The 13,550-nt window shown below is 36.3% G+C and overlaps 1 protein-coding gene across 2 annotated transcripts in view; it reads right to left on the bottom strand.

Annotated features, from left to right (window-relative positions):
* The window catches only part of AP3D1 (adaptor related protein complex 3 subunit delta 1), a 170,876-nt gene that overhangs the window by 112,742 nt on the left and 44,584 nt on the right, over positions 1-13,550 (bottom strand). The window contains exons 1-2 of one of the 2 annotated variants that reach the window (XM_056820692.1): positions 7,349-7,458; positions 5,897-6,017 (exon numbers count right to left, since the gene is read on the bottom strand). The exons of the other annotated variant lie outside the window; for it this stretch is intronic. Of the exons in view, the coding sequence (XP_056676670.1) occupies positions 5,897-5,908 (12 nt within the window). The 5' untranslated portion in view covers positions 5,909-6,017; positions 7,349-7,458. Of the gene's footprint in view, positions 1-5,896; positions 6,018-7,348; positions 7,459-13,550 lie in introns of those variants that run through there. 2 annotated transcript variants of the gene reach the window in all.

Below are 13,550 nucleotides of genomic sequence, written 5' to 3' on the forward strand. Positions count from 1 at the left end.
AGATTACAAAAGAAAAGGATTATTTCAATTACAAAAAAGAAAACTAATGTGGGAAAGTGAAACTTCTCACCTTGGTACAAAAATGTTGCAAAAATTATCTTTACTAAAGATCCAAAAAACAATGTACATAAGGAATTAACTAAAAAACAAATCAAGCACTAGCCACTGGATCAAAGGCCAAATGACATAGTTATCCAAAAAAAAGTCCAACAATTAGAAAAAAATCATATTAAATATTCCTCCAAATTGCAAATAGGAGGGATTCAAATCAAAGCAAGCACCAGCAAACTGGCAAAAGTAATAACAAAAGATAGAAAATGTGTTGAAGGAACTTTGGGAAAATAAGCACAATAATGCCATGGAAGGAGTTATCAATTAGCTCAATCATTCTAGAAAGCAATTAAAAAAATTTTTTTAATTGACTTACTAATATTTTGTAGGCCCCGGGATTTGATAGCTAGGAATTTACTCCAAGGAAACCATGGACAAAAAGCCTCTATATAAATGAAAATATTTATAGCAGTATTTTTTTTTTGTGTAGTAGCAAAAAACTGGGAACAAAGAAAATGTGCCCAGTGTCAAGGCTAAACAAAATAACAAAAATGAATTCAGACAACAGTTAAGAATTATATGAACTTACATAGAATGAAGTATGCAAAACTAAGAAACTCTTTGGAAAGAAGAAAAAGGAAATTTTATATATTATATATAATTTTAAATTTATTGAATTATAAATAATCAAATTATATGTAATTAAAATGATCAAGTTTGGTTCTTGGAAAAAACATACATTCCTTTTCTTTATTGCCAAGGAGGGAGACTATAGATGTGAAATACTGTAATAATGGTACTTTTGAGTACTGTAATAAAGGTACTTTCTCTATATTTGATGATAGTTTAGTGGAGTCAAAAGAGAGCTTGTTGAGAAGAAACCAAATGGGAAGGAGATAGGTCCCAAGATAAGTTGGCTCCTACTCTCCTTTTTCCTCTTCTGAGTAAGGCTGCTGAGAGGTGCCGCACAGGTATTAAGGGACTCTGATATGAAAAGGTGATGGAAAGTTAAAGGGATCTCTCTCCTATCAGACAGACCAGAGGATAATCCCAGATTCCCTGGCACAGAGAGGATCCAAAGACAAGACCACACACCCCCACCACCACCAGCAACTTTGCTTCATTGAGGGAGGGTTATGATGGCTCCCTGTTAAATCTGGTTCCAGATACCTCCTCTAGGCTCTCAAACCAAATAACTTGATAGAAAACTGGGGACTGCAAGTTAAGATTTAATGACTAGATAAAGGGCAGGTGGTGGAGATGGAAAGAGGGTGTCCTTGATTGTTTCCTAACCACAGTCTCTCGCCCAGGTAGCGGTATAGCCGGTCTGAGTTTCACCAACCTGGACCCAACTAAAGTCTCCCAAACTATTATATATTTAACTTAGGTAATGACAAAACAGATACAAAAGGGCTGAAGGGGGGAGCCGGGCTCTCCTTGAGAGTGAATCCATGACTCCCTTGCTTTGAGGGGTCTGATTCTCTTTTGTGATGTCCCTCAAGATATCAGACTGATGGTATCATTAGACAGAAGAAATTTTGAACAATGGACAGATAAGTCTCCTTATGGCTCTTGGTGAGGTCCTCAGCAAGGAAAATCACATACTGCTAGGTTGAGGTCCCAGTTCAAAGACCAAAAATTCCATCTGGATCTTTCCTAGATCTCTTCTCTTCTCCCAGGATGCTTTGCTCACCAACTGATATCCCTGGCACTTAAGCCCCTTTTGCAAAATTCCATCTTTCCCTCTTGCACCCTTTCTTACAATATACAACATATATCATATGATAACCTGATTAGTTTCGCTAAACTGTTTCCCTGTTACAAGGGATGGTTTTCTGGTGAGGGAAAGGAAAAGTATATATTTAAAAATCAATGTGATAGAAAACCAAAAAGTATCAATAATTTTTATTAAAATGCTTGCTGAATTAAATTGGACCAAATAAGTATGCTTTTATTAAGCACCTCCTACAGATGTGCCAATCACAATGAGGCCTTGAAGATGTGAAGATAGTCATAACAGTCTTTGTATTTAAGAAGCTGGTACTCTAATAGGATGGAGAAAAAAAATATATATATATATATGTATATACAAAATACATATAAACCAGATACAAGGTACCTTAGAGGGGAAAACCTAGCAGCAGAAAGAATCAAGAAAAACCTTATTCAGATTCTTAAGCCTATTATATTTTCCACCAATCTGCTTTTCCAGTACAGATTAGGGAACCTAAAATTCTATGTAATAGTACAATCTGATTCATAACATTTAAAAGAGAATGCAGATGAAGGGGGGTGGGAAAAGAAGCTACACATAAAGCAACAAGACAAATAAAGGAATAGGAAGAAAGAGTAAAAAAGACAGATTGAAAAGTATAATAGAACTTCAGAAATCTAATTTAACTTCATCATTTTATCAAAAAAAAAAAAAGTTCAAAAAGTTAAAGCCCAAGATCACAGAGGTTCTAAATAAGGAACCAGAAACCAAAGCCTTGTCCTCTGATTTAAAATCTAGTGCTCATTCCACAACCCCACACTGAAATTTGGTTAAGGTTATGGCCTTAACTTGTACTGTGAATTTGTTTTATTTCCCATTATCAAAACACACTGAAAAGTTGATTTATCTTAACACAGTAGACACCATATTTCCTATACCTACTTCCATTAGCACCCCTTTAAAAGGGATGGTCTTGGAAGCTTCTCATAATAGAATTTGTTTTCTGGGCTACAGTGATGATAACAAGTATTGGCTATAATGTTTGGATAGAAATTATCTAACAATGCTTTTAAAATGCATACTATCAACAGAAGGAAAAAGTAACTTGTGTTCTTTCAGCAGTACAATAATACACTGAATATTTTATAATCAGTAACAGCACAGTGGAACAAATGTCACAGTACTCTTCCAACATGCATCAAGTTCCTAAATAGTAGTAGTAGTAGTCTCTCGGTAACCGAGGATGAGGATTGTCTTTGTGCGTTTTCATCTATGGTGTATAGATGAGTGTGCACAAAGACACTTGTGCATGAAAGAGATTTAAGTGGAAGAGTTGATGCACAGAGACAGTCCCACTCTCTCGGCGTTGGAAGCCTGATTAGAGATATCAATACTAATCTTCAAAAGCAATCCTCTATGTAGCTGGTGTCTTCCAGTAACAAAATTCAAAAAAACAAGCATTTATTGAAGATCTATTTCAAGTTATAGCTTGGTATAGGTAGGTAGGTAGAAATAAAATTTATTTCTCTCCTGAAGAGTTTCCAATCTAGTAAAGGTAATAAAACATGAAGAAAAAAAAGGGGAAAAAAAACACAAAGAAGAATGTCAAATGCATGAATGGAAGCCCCTCCCCAACAACAACAAAAGCAATACAAACTGAAAGGAGGAAAAGACCTCTTCCAACCTGTGTCTTCATTTTAAATGATTTAAGATCCAACTCTTTCCTTAGGAAAGGAGTGGGAGAGAGGGAACAAGCATTATTACATGCCTACCATGCACCAGTCACTAAGCTAAGTGCTTTACAAATATTATCTCCCTTTTTTGTTTTAAAGTCTTACCTTCTGTCTTAGAAGCAATACTTTGTATTGGTTCCAAAGCAGAAGAGCAGTAAGGGCTAGACAACAGGGGTTAAGTGACTTGCCCAGGGTCACACAGCTAGAGGTGTCTGATTTTTTTCCTGAATCTTCTTGGTTCAGACTTATTAAAAATTAAATTTTAGGGGGCTGCTGGGTGGCTCAGTGGAGAGCCAGACCTAGAGAGGGAAGGTCCTAGGTTCAAATGTGACCTCAGACACTTCCTAGCTATGTGACTGTGGGTAAGTTACTTAACCCCTATTACCTAGCCCTTATAAATCTTCTGCCTTGGAACCAATGCACAGTATTGATTCTAAGATGGAAGGAAAGGGGTGGGGGGGGGGGTGAGTGGGGGAGGGAGGGGGAGAGAGAGAGAGAGAGAGAGAGAGAGAGAGAGAGAGAGAGAGAGAGAGAGAGAGAGAGAGAGAGAGAGAGAGAGAGAATAAATTTTTTTAAATTAGCCAACAAAAATCTGCCTTCTTGCTTTCCCTCGTCCCAATCAATAAAGCAAGAACAAACAACAAAACAAAACACTTTTTGCAAACATTTAATTTGGGCAAAACAAACTCCCATATTGGCAAGTCAGGAAAAAAAGTGTCAATCTGAACTTGAGTCCATTACTACTGTAGTAGAAGATGGATAGTATGTATCATTATACATACTCTGGAATTTCACTATGCTGATCAGGGTTCCTAGATATTAGAAATTTGGTTGTCTTTACAACATTGTTATTGCATAACTTATAATAAGGAAAATTGGTTCTGCTCACTTCATTTGGATTCATTTTATAGAGATTTCCCAAGTTTCTTTGAAACCATCTCCCCATCATTTCGTATAGCACAAAAGTACTCCATCACATTCATATACCATAACTTGTCCAGTCATTCACTTTCATTTATAAAAATTCTTCCATCTTATTTCCTATCTTTGTACTTAGTAAAAGGGGCAGTCTCAGCACTTCTGGAGGAAATATTTGGGCTGAACTTGTTTACTCTAAGGTCCTGCTGCTGCTTTGTTAGAGTATTGAGTGTTGTGTTATTCCATCTCAGGCTAGGGAAATCTGATTTTCAATGCTCTCAAAGTGATCTGATTAAATTCTAATTTTGATCACTCAGACTATAGTTTGAACTCTTAAAGTGTCTAATCTGAGTTTGGGTCTGCCCATTTTTAGATTTAATCACCAGAAGCATATACACCCCACTCACACTTGAGTGGGGGAGGTAACTGTGATCCATGGGTGTTAAAGCAGGTGATGAATCAGAACCCACTGACTGCCCCCTGGGCAGTCCTAAGCAAAGCTTTGGCTTGTAATTGGTATGTGTCAAATGGAAGGAAGTCACAGGAAGTGAAAAAAAGAAATGGAGTTTAAAAATGCCAACAAATTCCTGTGGAGAGGTCTTTAGGTCTTTCCTCTTCAACTTGGCCTTTGAGGAGCTCTGACTACTTCTTGGAGGAGCTCTGACTACTACTTGGAGGACCTCAGACTACTTCTGTTTCTTTAGAACTACCCCCCTGGGGTGAGTGAAAGAGGGCCGACTCCTTTCCTGAATTTTCTGAAAGGACTGGCCTCATGAGAGCCCTACCATCTTGAGAGAGATTCCTTGCATCCCCAGGTCCTCAACTCAGGGCTAAGGCCCTTCAAGCTAAGGACTAACTAGCCCTGCCTGGGTTGAGCAAAATACTTAAGTGTGTAGGCTAGATATCTAACCCTATCATCTCCTATCATCTCTCTGATTTTCTTACTTTCATTCTTTCTATATTTTATAAATAAATTGCTAAAAAATAATTTTGGAATTGATTAAAATTCCTGGCGACCCTACTCTTGAATAATCCGGTCCAACCTTTTATATAAACCCCTCATTTTCTGACCCTTACAGTTCCAAATAAATTTGTGGGTTTGGTTGGAGTTCCAGCAGAAAGATTGCTGAAGCCAGATTCAATCACAATCAATGATCTGGAAGACTCCAGTAATAGTCAAACTATTAACTCTTCTTTGGTTTGGGATTTTTGCCCTGGTTATTCACTGTAGGCTTCAAAATGGGATGCACACTGCTCCTGGGGTCAGAGGAAACAAACCTACTACTTACTACTAAATTTAGTCCTAAGGATACAAAGCCTGGGGCCTATGTCCATTCATTATCCTGGAACATCAGCCTCAGGAGAAAGTCTCATCCTCAGTCTTCCCTAAAGAATTGGGGAGCAACAGTTGCCAGTTGGCACTTATTTCTACAACCTGCACATGGTTAAGTCCCTCTATGCTGGATCTAGGACATCTTACCCTGGCATACATCTTCCTCCTGCTCTGCAATGCATCACACAGTTCTTCTTGGCTAGACCCACGATACTCTCCTTTCCCATATTCATTGTTAACAGAACTCTATATACAGTGTCAACCTAAACTAGAAAAAGAAGTCATTTATTTTTTCTGGGGTTTCTAGATCAAGAGAAAATTTCTTTTTCTTAAAAAAAAAAAACATTTTTATTTATTTCATTAAATGTTTCCCAACTACATTAAAAAAACTTTTAATCATCATTTTTAAAAGTTTTGAGTTCCAAATTCTCTCCCTACCCTCCCACCCTTCCCCATTTCTTGAGAAGGTAAACAATTACACAGTAAAAATACAGGTGAAAATATACAAAATATTTCCATATAAGGTAGGTTGCAAAAGAAAACAGACAAAAAATGAAACAAAAATAAGGTAAAAAGGGTATGTTATGCTTCAATTTGCATTTGAAGTTCATGATTTCTCCCTCTTTGGGAAGCGGAAAGCATTTTTCATCATGAGTCTTTTGGAATTGTCTTTATCAGAGTAGCTAAGTCTTTTAGTTGGCTATCCTTACAATATTGCTATTACTAAGTACAAGTTTTTTCTGGTTCTGCTTCACTTCACTTGGCATGAGTATATAAATTTGGGGAAGTTTTCTACATCTTTGTGGAAGGCTTGTCAGGTAAGAACATGGCTTTACTTCTTGCTATTCTTCCCTTTTGACTCCATCTTCTTCTTCCTGTTCACTTCATAGATGATTTCAAAGATCAAAAAATAAGATGTAAAGAAGTTGCTGAAGCACTTTGAATGCCAAACAGAGGATTTTATATTTGATCCAGCGAGTAATAGGGAAACATTGGAGTTTATGAATGGAGGAGTGACATGATCAGATCTATATTTTAAGGTTAATTTGACAACTGTAGGGAGGATGGAATGGAATTAGGAGAGATCTGAGGCCCACAAGCAAACAATTGCAATAGTACAGGCATGAAGTAATGAGAGCCTATAAGAAGGTGAAAAAAATTCTGATCACAAATAAATCCATTTTCTTTGAAAAAATATAAACTACAAATCCAAGGCAATGTACAGAACTGCCATTATTCTGTTAGATATGAACTGGAGATAGAAAAATCCAATACTTACTGACAACTAAAATCAACAGGCTTTGCTATTTGGGGGCTGGGGGTAGCATTTGTTGTGGTGGAATCAGTTTTGTATTGTACTGGTTACTTCATACTTTTGGATTATGTACTTTCAATTGTTTTTTTGGGATTCATTATTTCTTTAATAATGGTAGATAAGTGGTATAATGGGTACACTAGAACTAGGAGTTTAAAAGACTTGCATTCAAATCCTGTCTCATACACTTATTAGCTCTGTGTGTGACTCTGTCAAGTCACTTAACCTTCCTCCATCTGTTTCAGATTCATCAACTATAAAGTTCAGATAATAATAGCACCTACCTCAAAGGGATCTTTGTGAGGATTAAATTAGACAACAATTATAAAGTGCTTAAAACAGTGCTAGACACAAATGTTTGCTTCGTTCCCCATCAGAGCTTCAGTTTCTCTATCTGTAAAATAGGGATAGTAATAGTACTTATCTCACAGGGTTGTTGTGAGGATCAATTGAGATATTGTATATAAAATGCTTTGCAAACTTTAAAACACTATATAAATACTAAATATTATTATTAATTAAAAAAAGAAGTAAAGAAATAAGGTATAGGAACCAAGATGACTAGGTAGCAAACCATCTGCTAAGTCATTTTACAGTCAAGAGAGACTCTGGGGGCTTCTCTTTTACTTGGCAAAGTCAATGAATTAAGAGAATAAGACTTAGAGCAAATTAGGCCCTTACCAATGCCTCCAGTGAACCTCTCTCCTTTTACAGATAAGGAAACTGCAGAAGAGAGAGATTAAGTGACTTGCCCAAAGTTATCCAGCTAACAAGCAGATAAACTAAGATTATAGACCAAGTTCTCTGCCTCAGAATCCATTGTTTTTTCCATTACATCAAAAATTATGTAAGGGTCAGCTAGATGGCCCAGTGGATAGACAGGTAGGTCTCCATGGAGTAGGGAAGGCCTGGTTTCAAACCTAGCTTAGATACTTCCTAGCTGTGTGACCCTGGGCAAGTCATTTAATCTCAAGTGCCTAAAACAATACTTCTCTTCTGCCTTAGAACTGATACTTAAGGGGAGGCATTATAGGTGGCTCAGTGAAGTGAGAGCCAGGTCTGGAGAGAGAAAGTACTGGGTTCAAATCTGATCTCTCAGACCCTAGGCAAATTACTTAACCCCAATTGCCTACCTCTTACTGCTCTTTTGCCTTAGTACTGATAGTATCAATTCTAAGACAAACAGTATGGATTTTATTTTTTAATTAATTAATTTAGAATATTTTCCCATGGTTACATGATTCATGTTCTTTCCCACCCCTATTCTCTACCCCCTCCCAGAGCTAACAAGCAATTCCACTGGGTTATACATGTATCATTGTTCAAAACCTATTTCCACAATAGAGTGATCATTTAAAGCCAAAATCCCCAATCATATACTCATCGAACCATGTGATCAATCATAAGATTTTTAAAAAGAAAAATACTAATAAATGCATAACTCAATGGGGCAATGATGGATAAAAACATAGGAGGTGGAAAGCAACAAGGTAATGCATTATGAAATCAAGAAAATTAAATCTGTATTCCAAATGGAAAAGCTGCCACATGTAGCATGTATTTTTGTATGTGTATATATATAAAATTTCATATTCAATGCTTTAGGTAAAAAAAAAAAGACTTTTTAATATTCTCACAAGAACTCTATTCCCAATGCAGAAAACATTAGATAGAAGTCCAGAGATCTCAACTCAGTTAACTATGCTATTTAATTGCCAGATGATCTTCAAAGTTTTCAAATTCTATAATAGTTCTTCCATCTTTAAATCAGTAAAATGCTACCTTCTACTAACAGAAAGGAAAGATAGTTGGGATGGCATAAGAAACATATGAGCAAAAACTAAAGTATTTGGAGTTAGAAAGAAAAGGAACTTTGTATTGCTATGGCAATACAAAGGATAGTGTTCTAAAAAACACTATCCACAAGCAGAAGATAAACTGTGGGAGTAAAAATACCGATGAAAAGCAACTGCTTGACTACAGGGGTTGAGGGGATATGACTGAGGAGAGACTCTAAATGAACACTCTAATGCAAATACCAACAACAGGGAAATGGGTTCGAGTCAAGAATACATGTGATAACCAGTGGAATCGTGCGTCGGCTATGGGAGAGGGAAAGGTGGTGGGAGGAGGGGGGCAGGGAGGAAAAGAAAATTATCTTTGTTTCCAGTGAATAATGTTTGGAAATGACCAAATAAAATAATGTTAAAAATTTAAAACAAAAAACAATGAAGAAGAGGTAGGCTTGGTGTCAAATGGCAAAAATAATCCTGATAATCACGAAGGCCCAAGTATTATAAGATGCAGAAAGACTAAGCTGATTAGATGTTTGCACTAAGTCTGGAACTATATAGTGAGCCCCTTAGAAGTAGATGGGACAGGAAGGGTACTAGCATGTTATATAAGGAAGGGTGAACTAGTTGAGGAGAAGGGAGAAGAAAAAGAGCACTATATGGAATCAATTAAAAATACCACTGAGTTCCTCAAAAACAAAGAACACAAGAAGAAACAAGTAAGAAACAAGGAATAGTCCCAGTGGCTTAGGACTTCTCTGAAAATTAAACCTCTATAAGATTAATCTGAAGCCAGAGGCATCTTCAGTGAGGGCCATTCAAGCATCTCATCCTAAAACCTGGGACTTTAGGAAGGATGAATGCATAATGTGACCACCTAAGGATTATATAACCAGAGAAGTGGAGGTCCTTGAAGTTTAAAGCTATCTCCTATGGAAATGCTTCAGGTGTCAAAGCCTGCAAGCTGAAATCTAAAGACAAGGACCTCAGTAGGTGACTGTACAAGGTAGTAGCCTAGACCAGAATGATTAGGGATCTTAGGTCACTTCAAGTGACCTGTGTGAAACCAGAAGAATCTGGGTTGAGCAGCCTCCTAAACTACAGATCTCCTATAGGTAACCACACAAAGAAATGAACAAGGTCAGTGGGATGAGGATGGAGGGAACCCTTAAAGAGAATCTCAAGAAAGCAGTAGGGAACAGGGCTTGCTATAACTCAATTGCCAGCAGCCATCATCCTGGGAAGCAACCCCTATGGAGATAGGGTCCTGCAAATGCTATAGTCACATAACCTGAAACACAAAAAAAGAAAGTTCTTATCACCAAAATCCTTTGTATTATCAAATGGTTCTGCATCAGAAATTGATATGATTTATCAGTGCAAATGTCTTTAAAAGGATATTATCATCTATTTTGTCCCTGAATCCTGAGAACCATGGGAATCCTTCCATCTATCTTACAGCTGAATGTCTCCCCTTTTAGAATGTCTCTTACAGCTGAATTGCCTGAGAGCAGAGACTGCCATACTTTTCTATCTCTGTTGCTTAAGACAATGTTTTACACATATAACATATTTAACAAATGCTTCATTCATTCATTCATTCATTCATTCATTCATTCATTCATTCATTCATTCATTCATTCAATGAAGCACATCTGAAAAAGAATAAATAGATCTGGAGCTAATAGCAACAAAACTTCTTTAAGAATAAGTGCAGAAGGGAACACAATTTGGGAAATTCTGATTTTAGATAACAAATCCTGTAACAAATTTTCAAATCATTGCAACAATTTCACTAACATTCAGAATATGCAATTGTCCTATTTCCTAATATCTATAAATTCAACCAAGAAAATTCTTACACTAACAAATACTAACTTACAATAGCAATTCAATCTAACTTCTATACTTAAGAACTTTTATGTCTGTCTCTACTTTCCTAAGACTTGAACAAATTCACTAAGCTTTCACTATTGTTAGTCATTAGAATATAGTAATAAATTATTCTAATAAAATTAGTTCATTAGTAAATTAGTATTTACATGTGTACATCATTCTAGATTTCTGTGCAAACTCATGCAGATAAGAAATATCTTTATCTGTTTGAATTTTCCACAGAAATTTTTATCAGTGTGTCTTTTGTTATGCAATTATGCATGTTGTATACTTACCCATTCCATGAGATATCTTCCTAAAGTGTATTTCTCTGTAGCATGTGTATGCATATATGGGATGTTAACATGTATGATACATTCTTACATATCCTCATGATCAAAAGTCCAACATTCCAAAGTCTTTCCATGTCCTTTTATGTTGCTTGTACAAACTCTTTCTTCATATCTGGTCCTCAACTGGTCAGCATGCCACTCTTCTGTCTTCTATAACTTTTGATTGAAGGCTTGTGTTCTTCAAATCAGGATCCACTGGAATAATCAGGAACCAGGAACACACGAGAACAAATATGTATGTGTGGTAGGGTTTTTATATGTGTAAGTGAAATTTACATGTGCATGGAAGATGAAATCTTCATGAATGTTTATCAGAATTTATCAATCTTCATGTGTGAAAGTAAGCATTACATGTGTACATCTTCATGCATGGAAGTAAGATTTATATATGTATATCTTCATGGGTAGATGTGTGTAAATTCTCAAGATTTTGTTAAGAATAATGATTTGAAGTTTTTTCCTAATCTTTATGATGTGTGACTTTTCCACAAGGAGATTTATTGTATGTTTAGTTCTGTATCTTGGAGATAGAATTTAGATATTTGTGTATTCATTTGAAATAACAATGTTCCTTTCTCTTCTGTTATTTTGTGGCTGGCAGAGACTATGTATAAAAATATATAGAGGCTTTTTATTTTTTTATGGCTGCTCATCTTTCAAATGCATATTTCTTTGTTTTACTGGCTTTTCTTTCTGGAACTGTACTATTTGCTTCAGGGGTGCTATCCTGTTGTCATTTTAACATGTGCAATGCTCTCTTGTCTGTACTCTGGTGGCAAGTACTCTCATGTTCTTTTCTATGTTTTAATTAGGCTTTCATTCACAAGGACAGTTACTACTTTCTTCTTGGGATGTTCATGTTGCAGTTCATGACTAGGGTTTTTTGAATTTTTTTTTTCCCTCTCAGATGTCGTCTGTACATATCTTCATTGATGACTTGCTCACGTTGTTGTGTCTAGTGAGGTATCTGAAACTATGAGGTAATATCTTCATGGTATACCCTCTCTCTCTTCCTTCCCCTGGTAGAGACTGTTTCAGGATGAAGGTTGAAAGATATGGATAACCTTTTTCAGTTCCCATCTATAACCTGATGTTAAAGTCTTGTTAATAAATTCATCCAATGTGAATCTATGCTTCCATGGCATTCTATGTGTTTGTGTCTGTCCTAGTTATGAAGCTGAAGTTTTATGCTACAAGTTTAGAAGTGTTCTTGTTGTTGAATTACTCGTTCTTCTTTTGCTGGAATAATTTATTTTCTATGTTACCTAAGACTAGTCTTCATTCTCATAAGGCTTTGTGTAGTATGTTAGTTACCTTATGGAACTTCAGTTAATCTTGGCATCACTGTTACAGCATGAATGGTACTTGTCATATATGTGAAGTTAGAGAATAGAAGTGAAATTGTGTATCTATCTCTCCTCCAGTTCTCTAACATGTTCCTTGATATTCACCTTCCCATTCAAAATCTGTATCTGTACACACTATGTAATTCAACTTCTCTATAAAATCATCTTCATTATCAACCCCTAATCTTGCATAAAGTTCTTCTAATGGTACGCAACTTGTTCTGTGCCCAAAGAATATTTCATCATCATAGTCTTGGAGAGATTTTGAATGTACTGGTTCCAGGTATTCAATCGTCTCACTCGTGTCCCACAACATCCCCTTCTTCGTCTACCTCTTCATAAAGCTTATAAAATTGATAAGGCATTTATTCTAAATCATCTTCATCCACTATTATTATACCTTCTGGTATTCCTTCTGATTCTGTGTCTGAATCTGACTCACTGGATCCAATCATTATGTTCTTTGGATCTTGCTCAGTGCTATGTAAACTTTTGTCAGATGTTGGTAACTCTGGCTTTGCATTTTGATCTAAGCCTGTGTCACCAGCTTCTGTTTCTCAAATCAATTTCAGGTAGTATCTCACTACTAAACATTAGATTTTCATTTTGAATTGGTAAACTTGATGGTATGGGGTTAGCTTCTTCTTACAGACATTCTATATTGTTATCATTCATAGATCCTACTCTATCACAAGTCTGAGGTGTATGTTTATCTACCCTGTCTTTTGACCGTGTAGAGATAGAAATCTTTCCCATTATGTTATTATTTTCTGGGAATAAGTTTGGTACATCTGCATGTCCCCCTGCACCATCAGTAGGATGTGTGCCTTCATTCTGTCCCACAATACAAACATATTTTTCTGGTTTCGTAGCTAAGGTGTTTATAACCACTAAGTCATTGTCCATTTCTTTGCTACCCTCTGCCAGTTGTATGTGTGCCTCAGCTAATTCTTCTTGATTTGATTCATTTCCTATGATGTCTACATTTGAGGTTCTCTACTACATTGGAACATGAATCTAAATCATAGCTGTTGCTTTGGCCAGTTTCCACTCTGCCACTTAGAACGTTGGTACCAACTGAATCCTTGGGTGTTACTAAGACTTCCATTCTATCCCCAT

This window comes from Monodelphis domestica, chromosome 3, assembly GCF_027887165.1.
Source record: "Monodelphis domestica isolate mMonDom1 chromosome 3, mMonDom1.pri, whole genome shotgun sequence".
NCBI classification, from domain to species: domain Eukaryota; kingdom Metazoa; phylum Chordata; class Mammalia; order Didelphimorphia; family Didelphidae; genus Monodelphis; species Monodelphis domestica.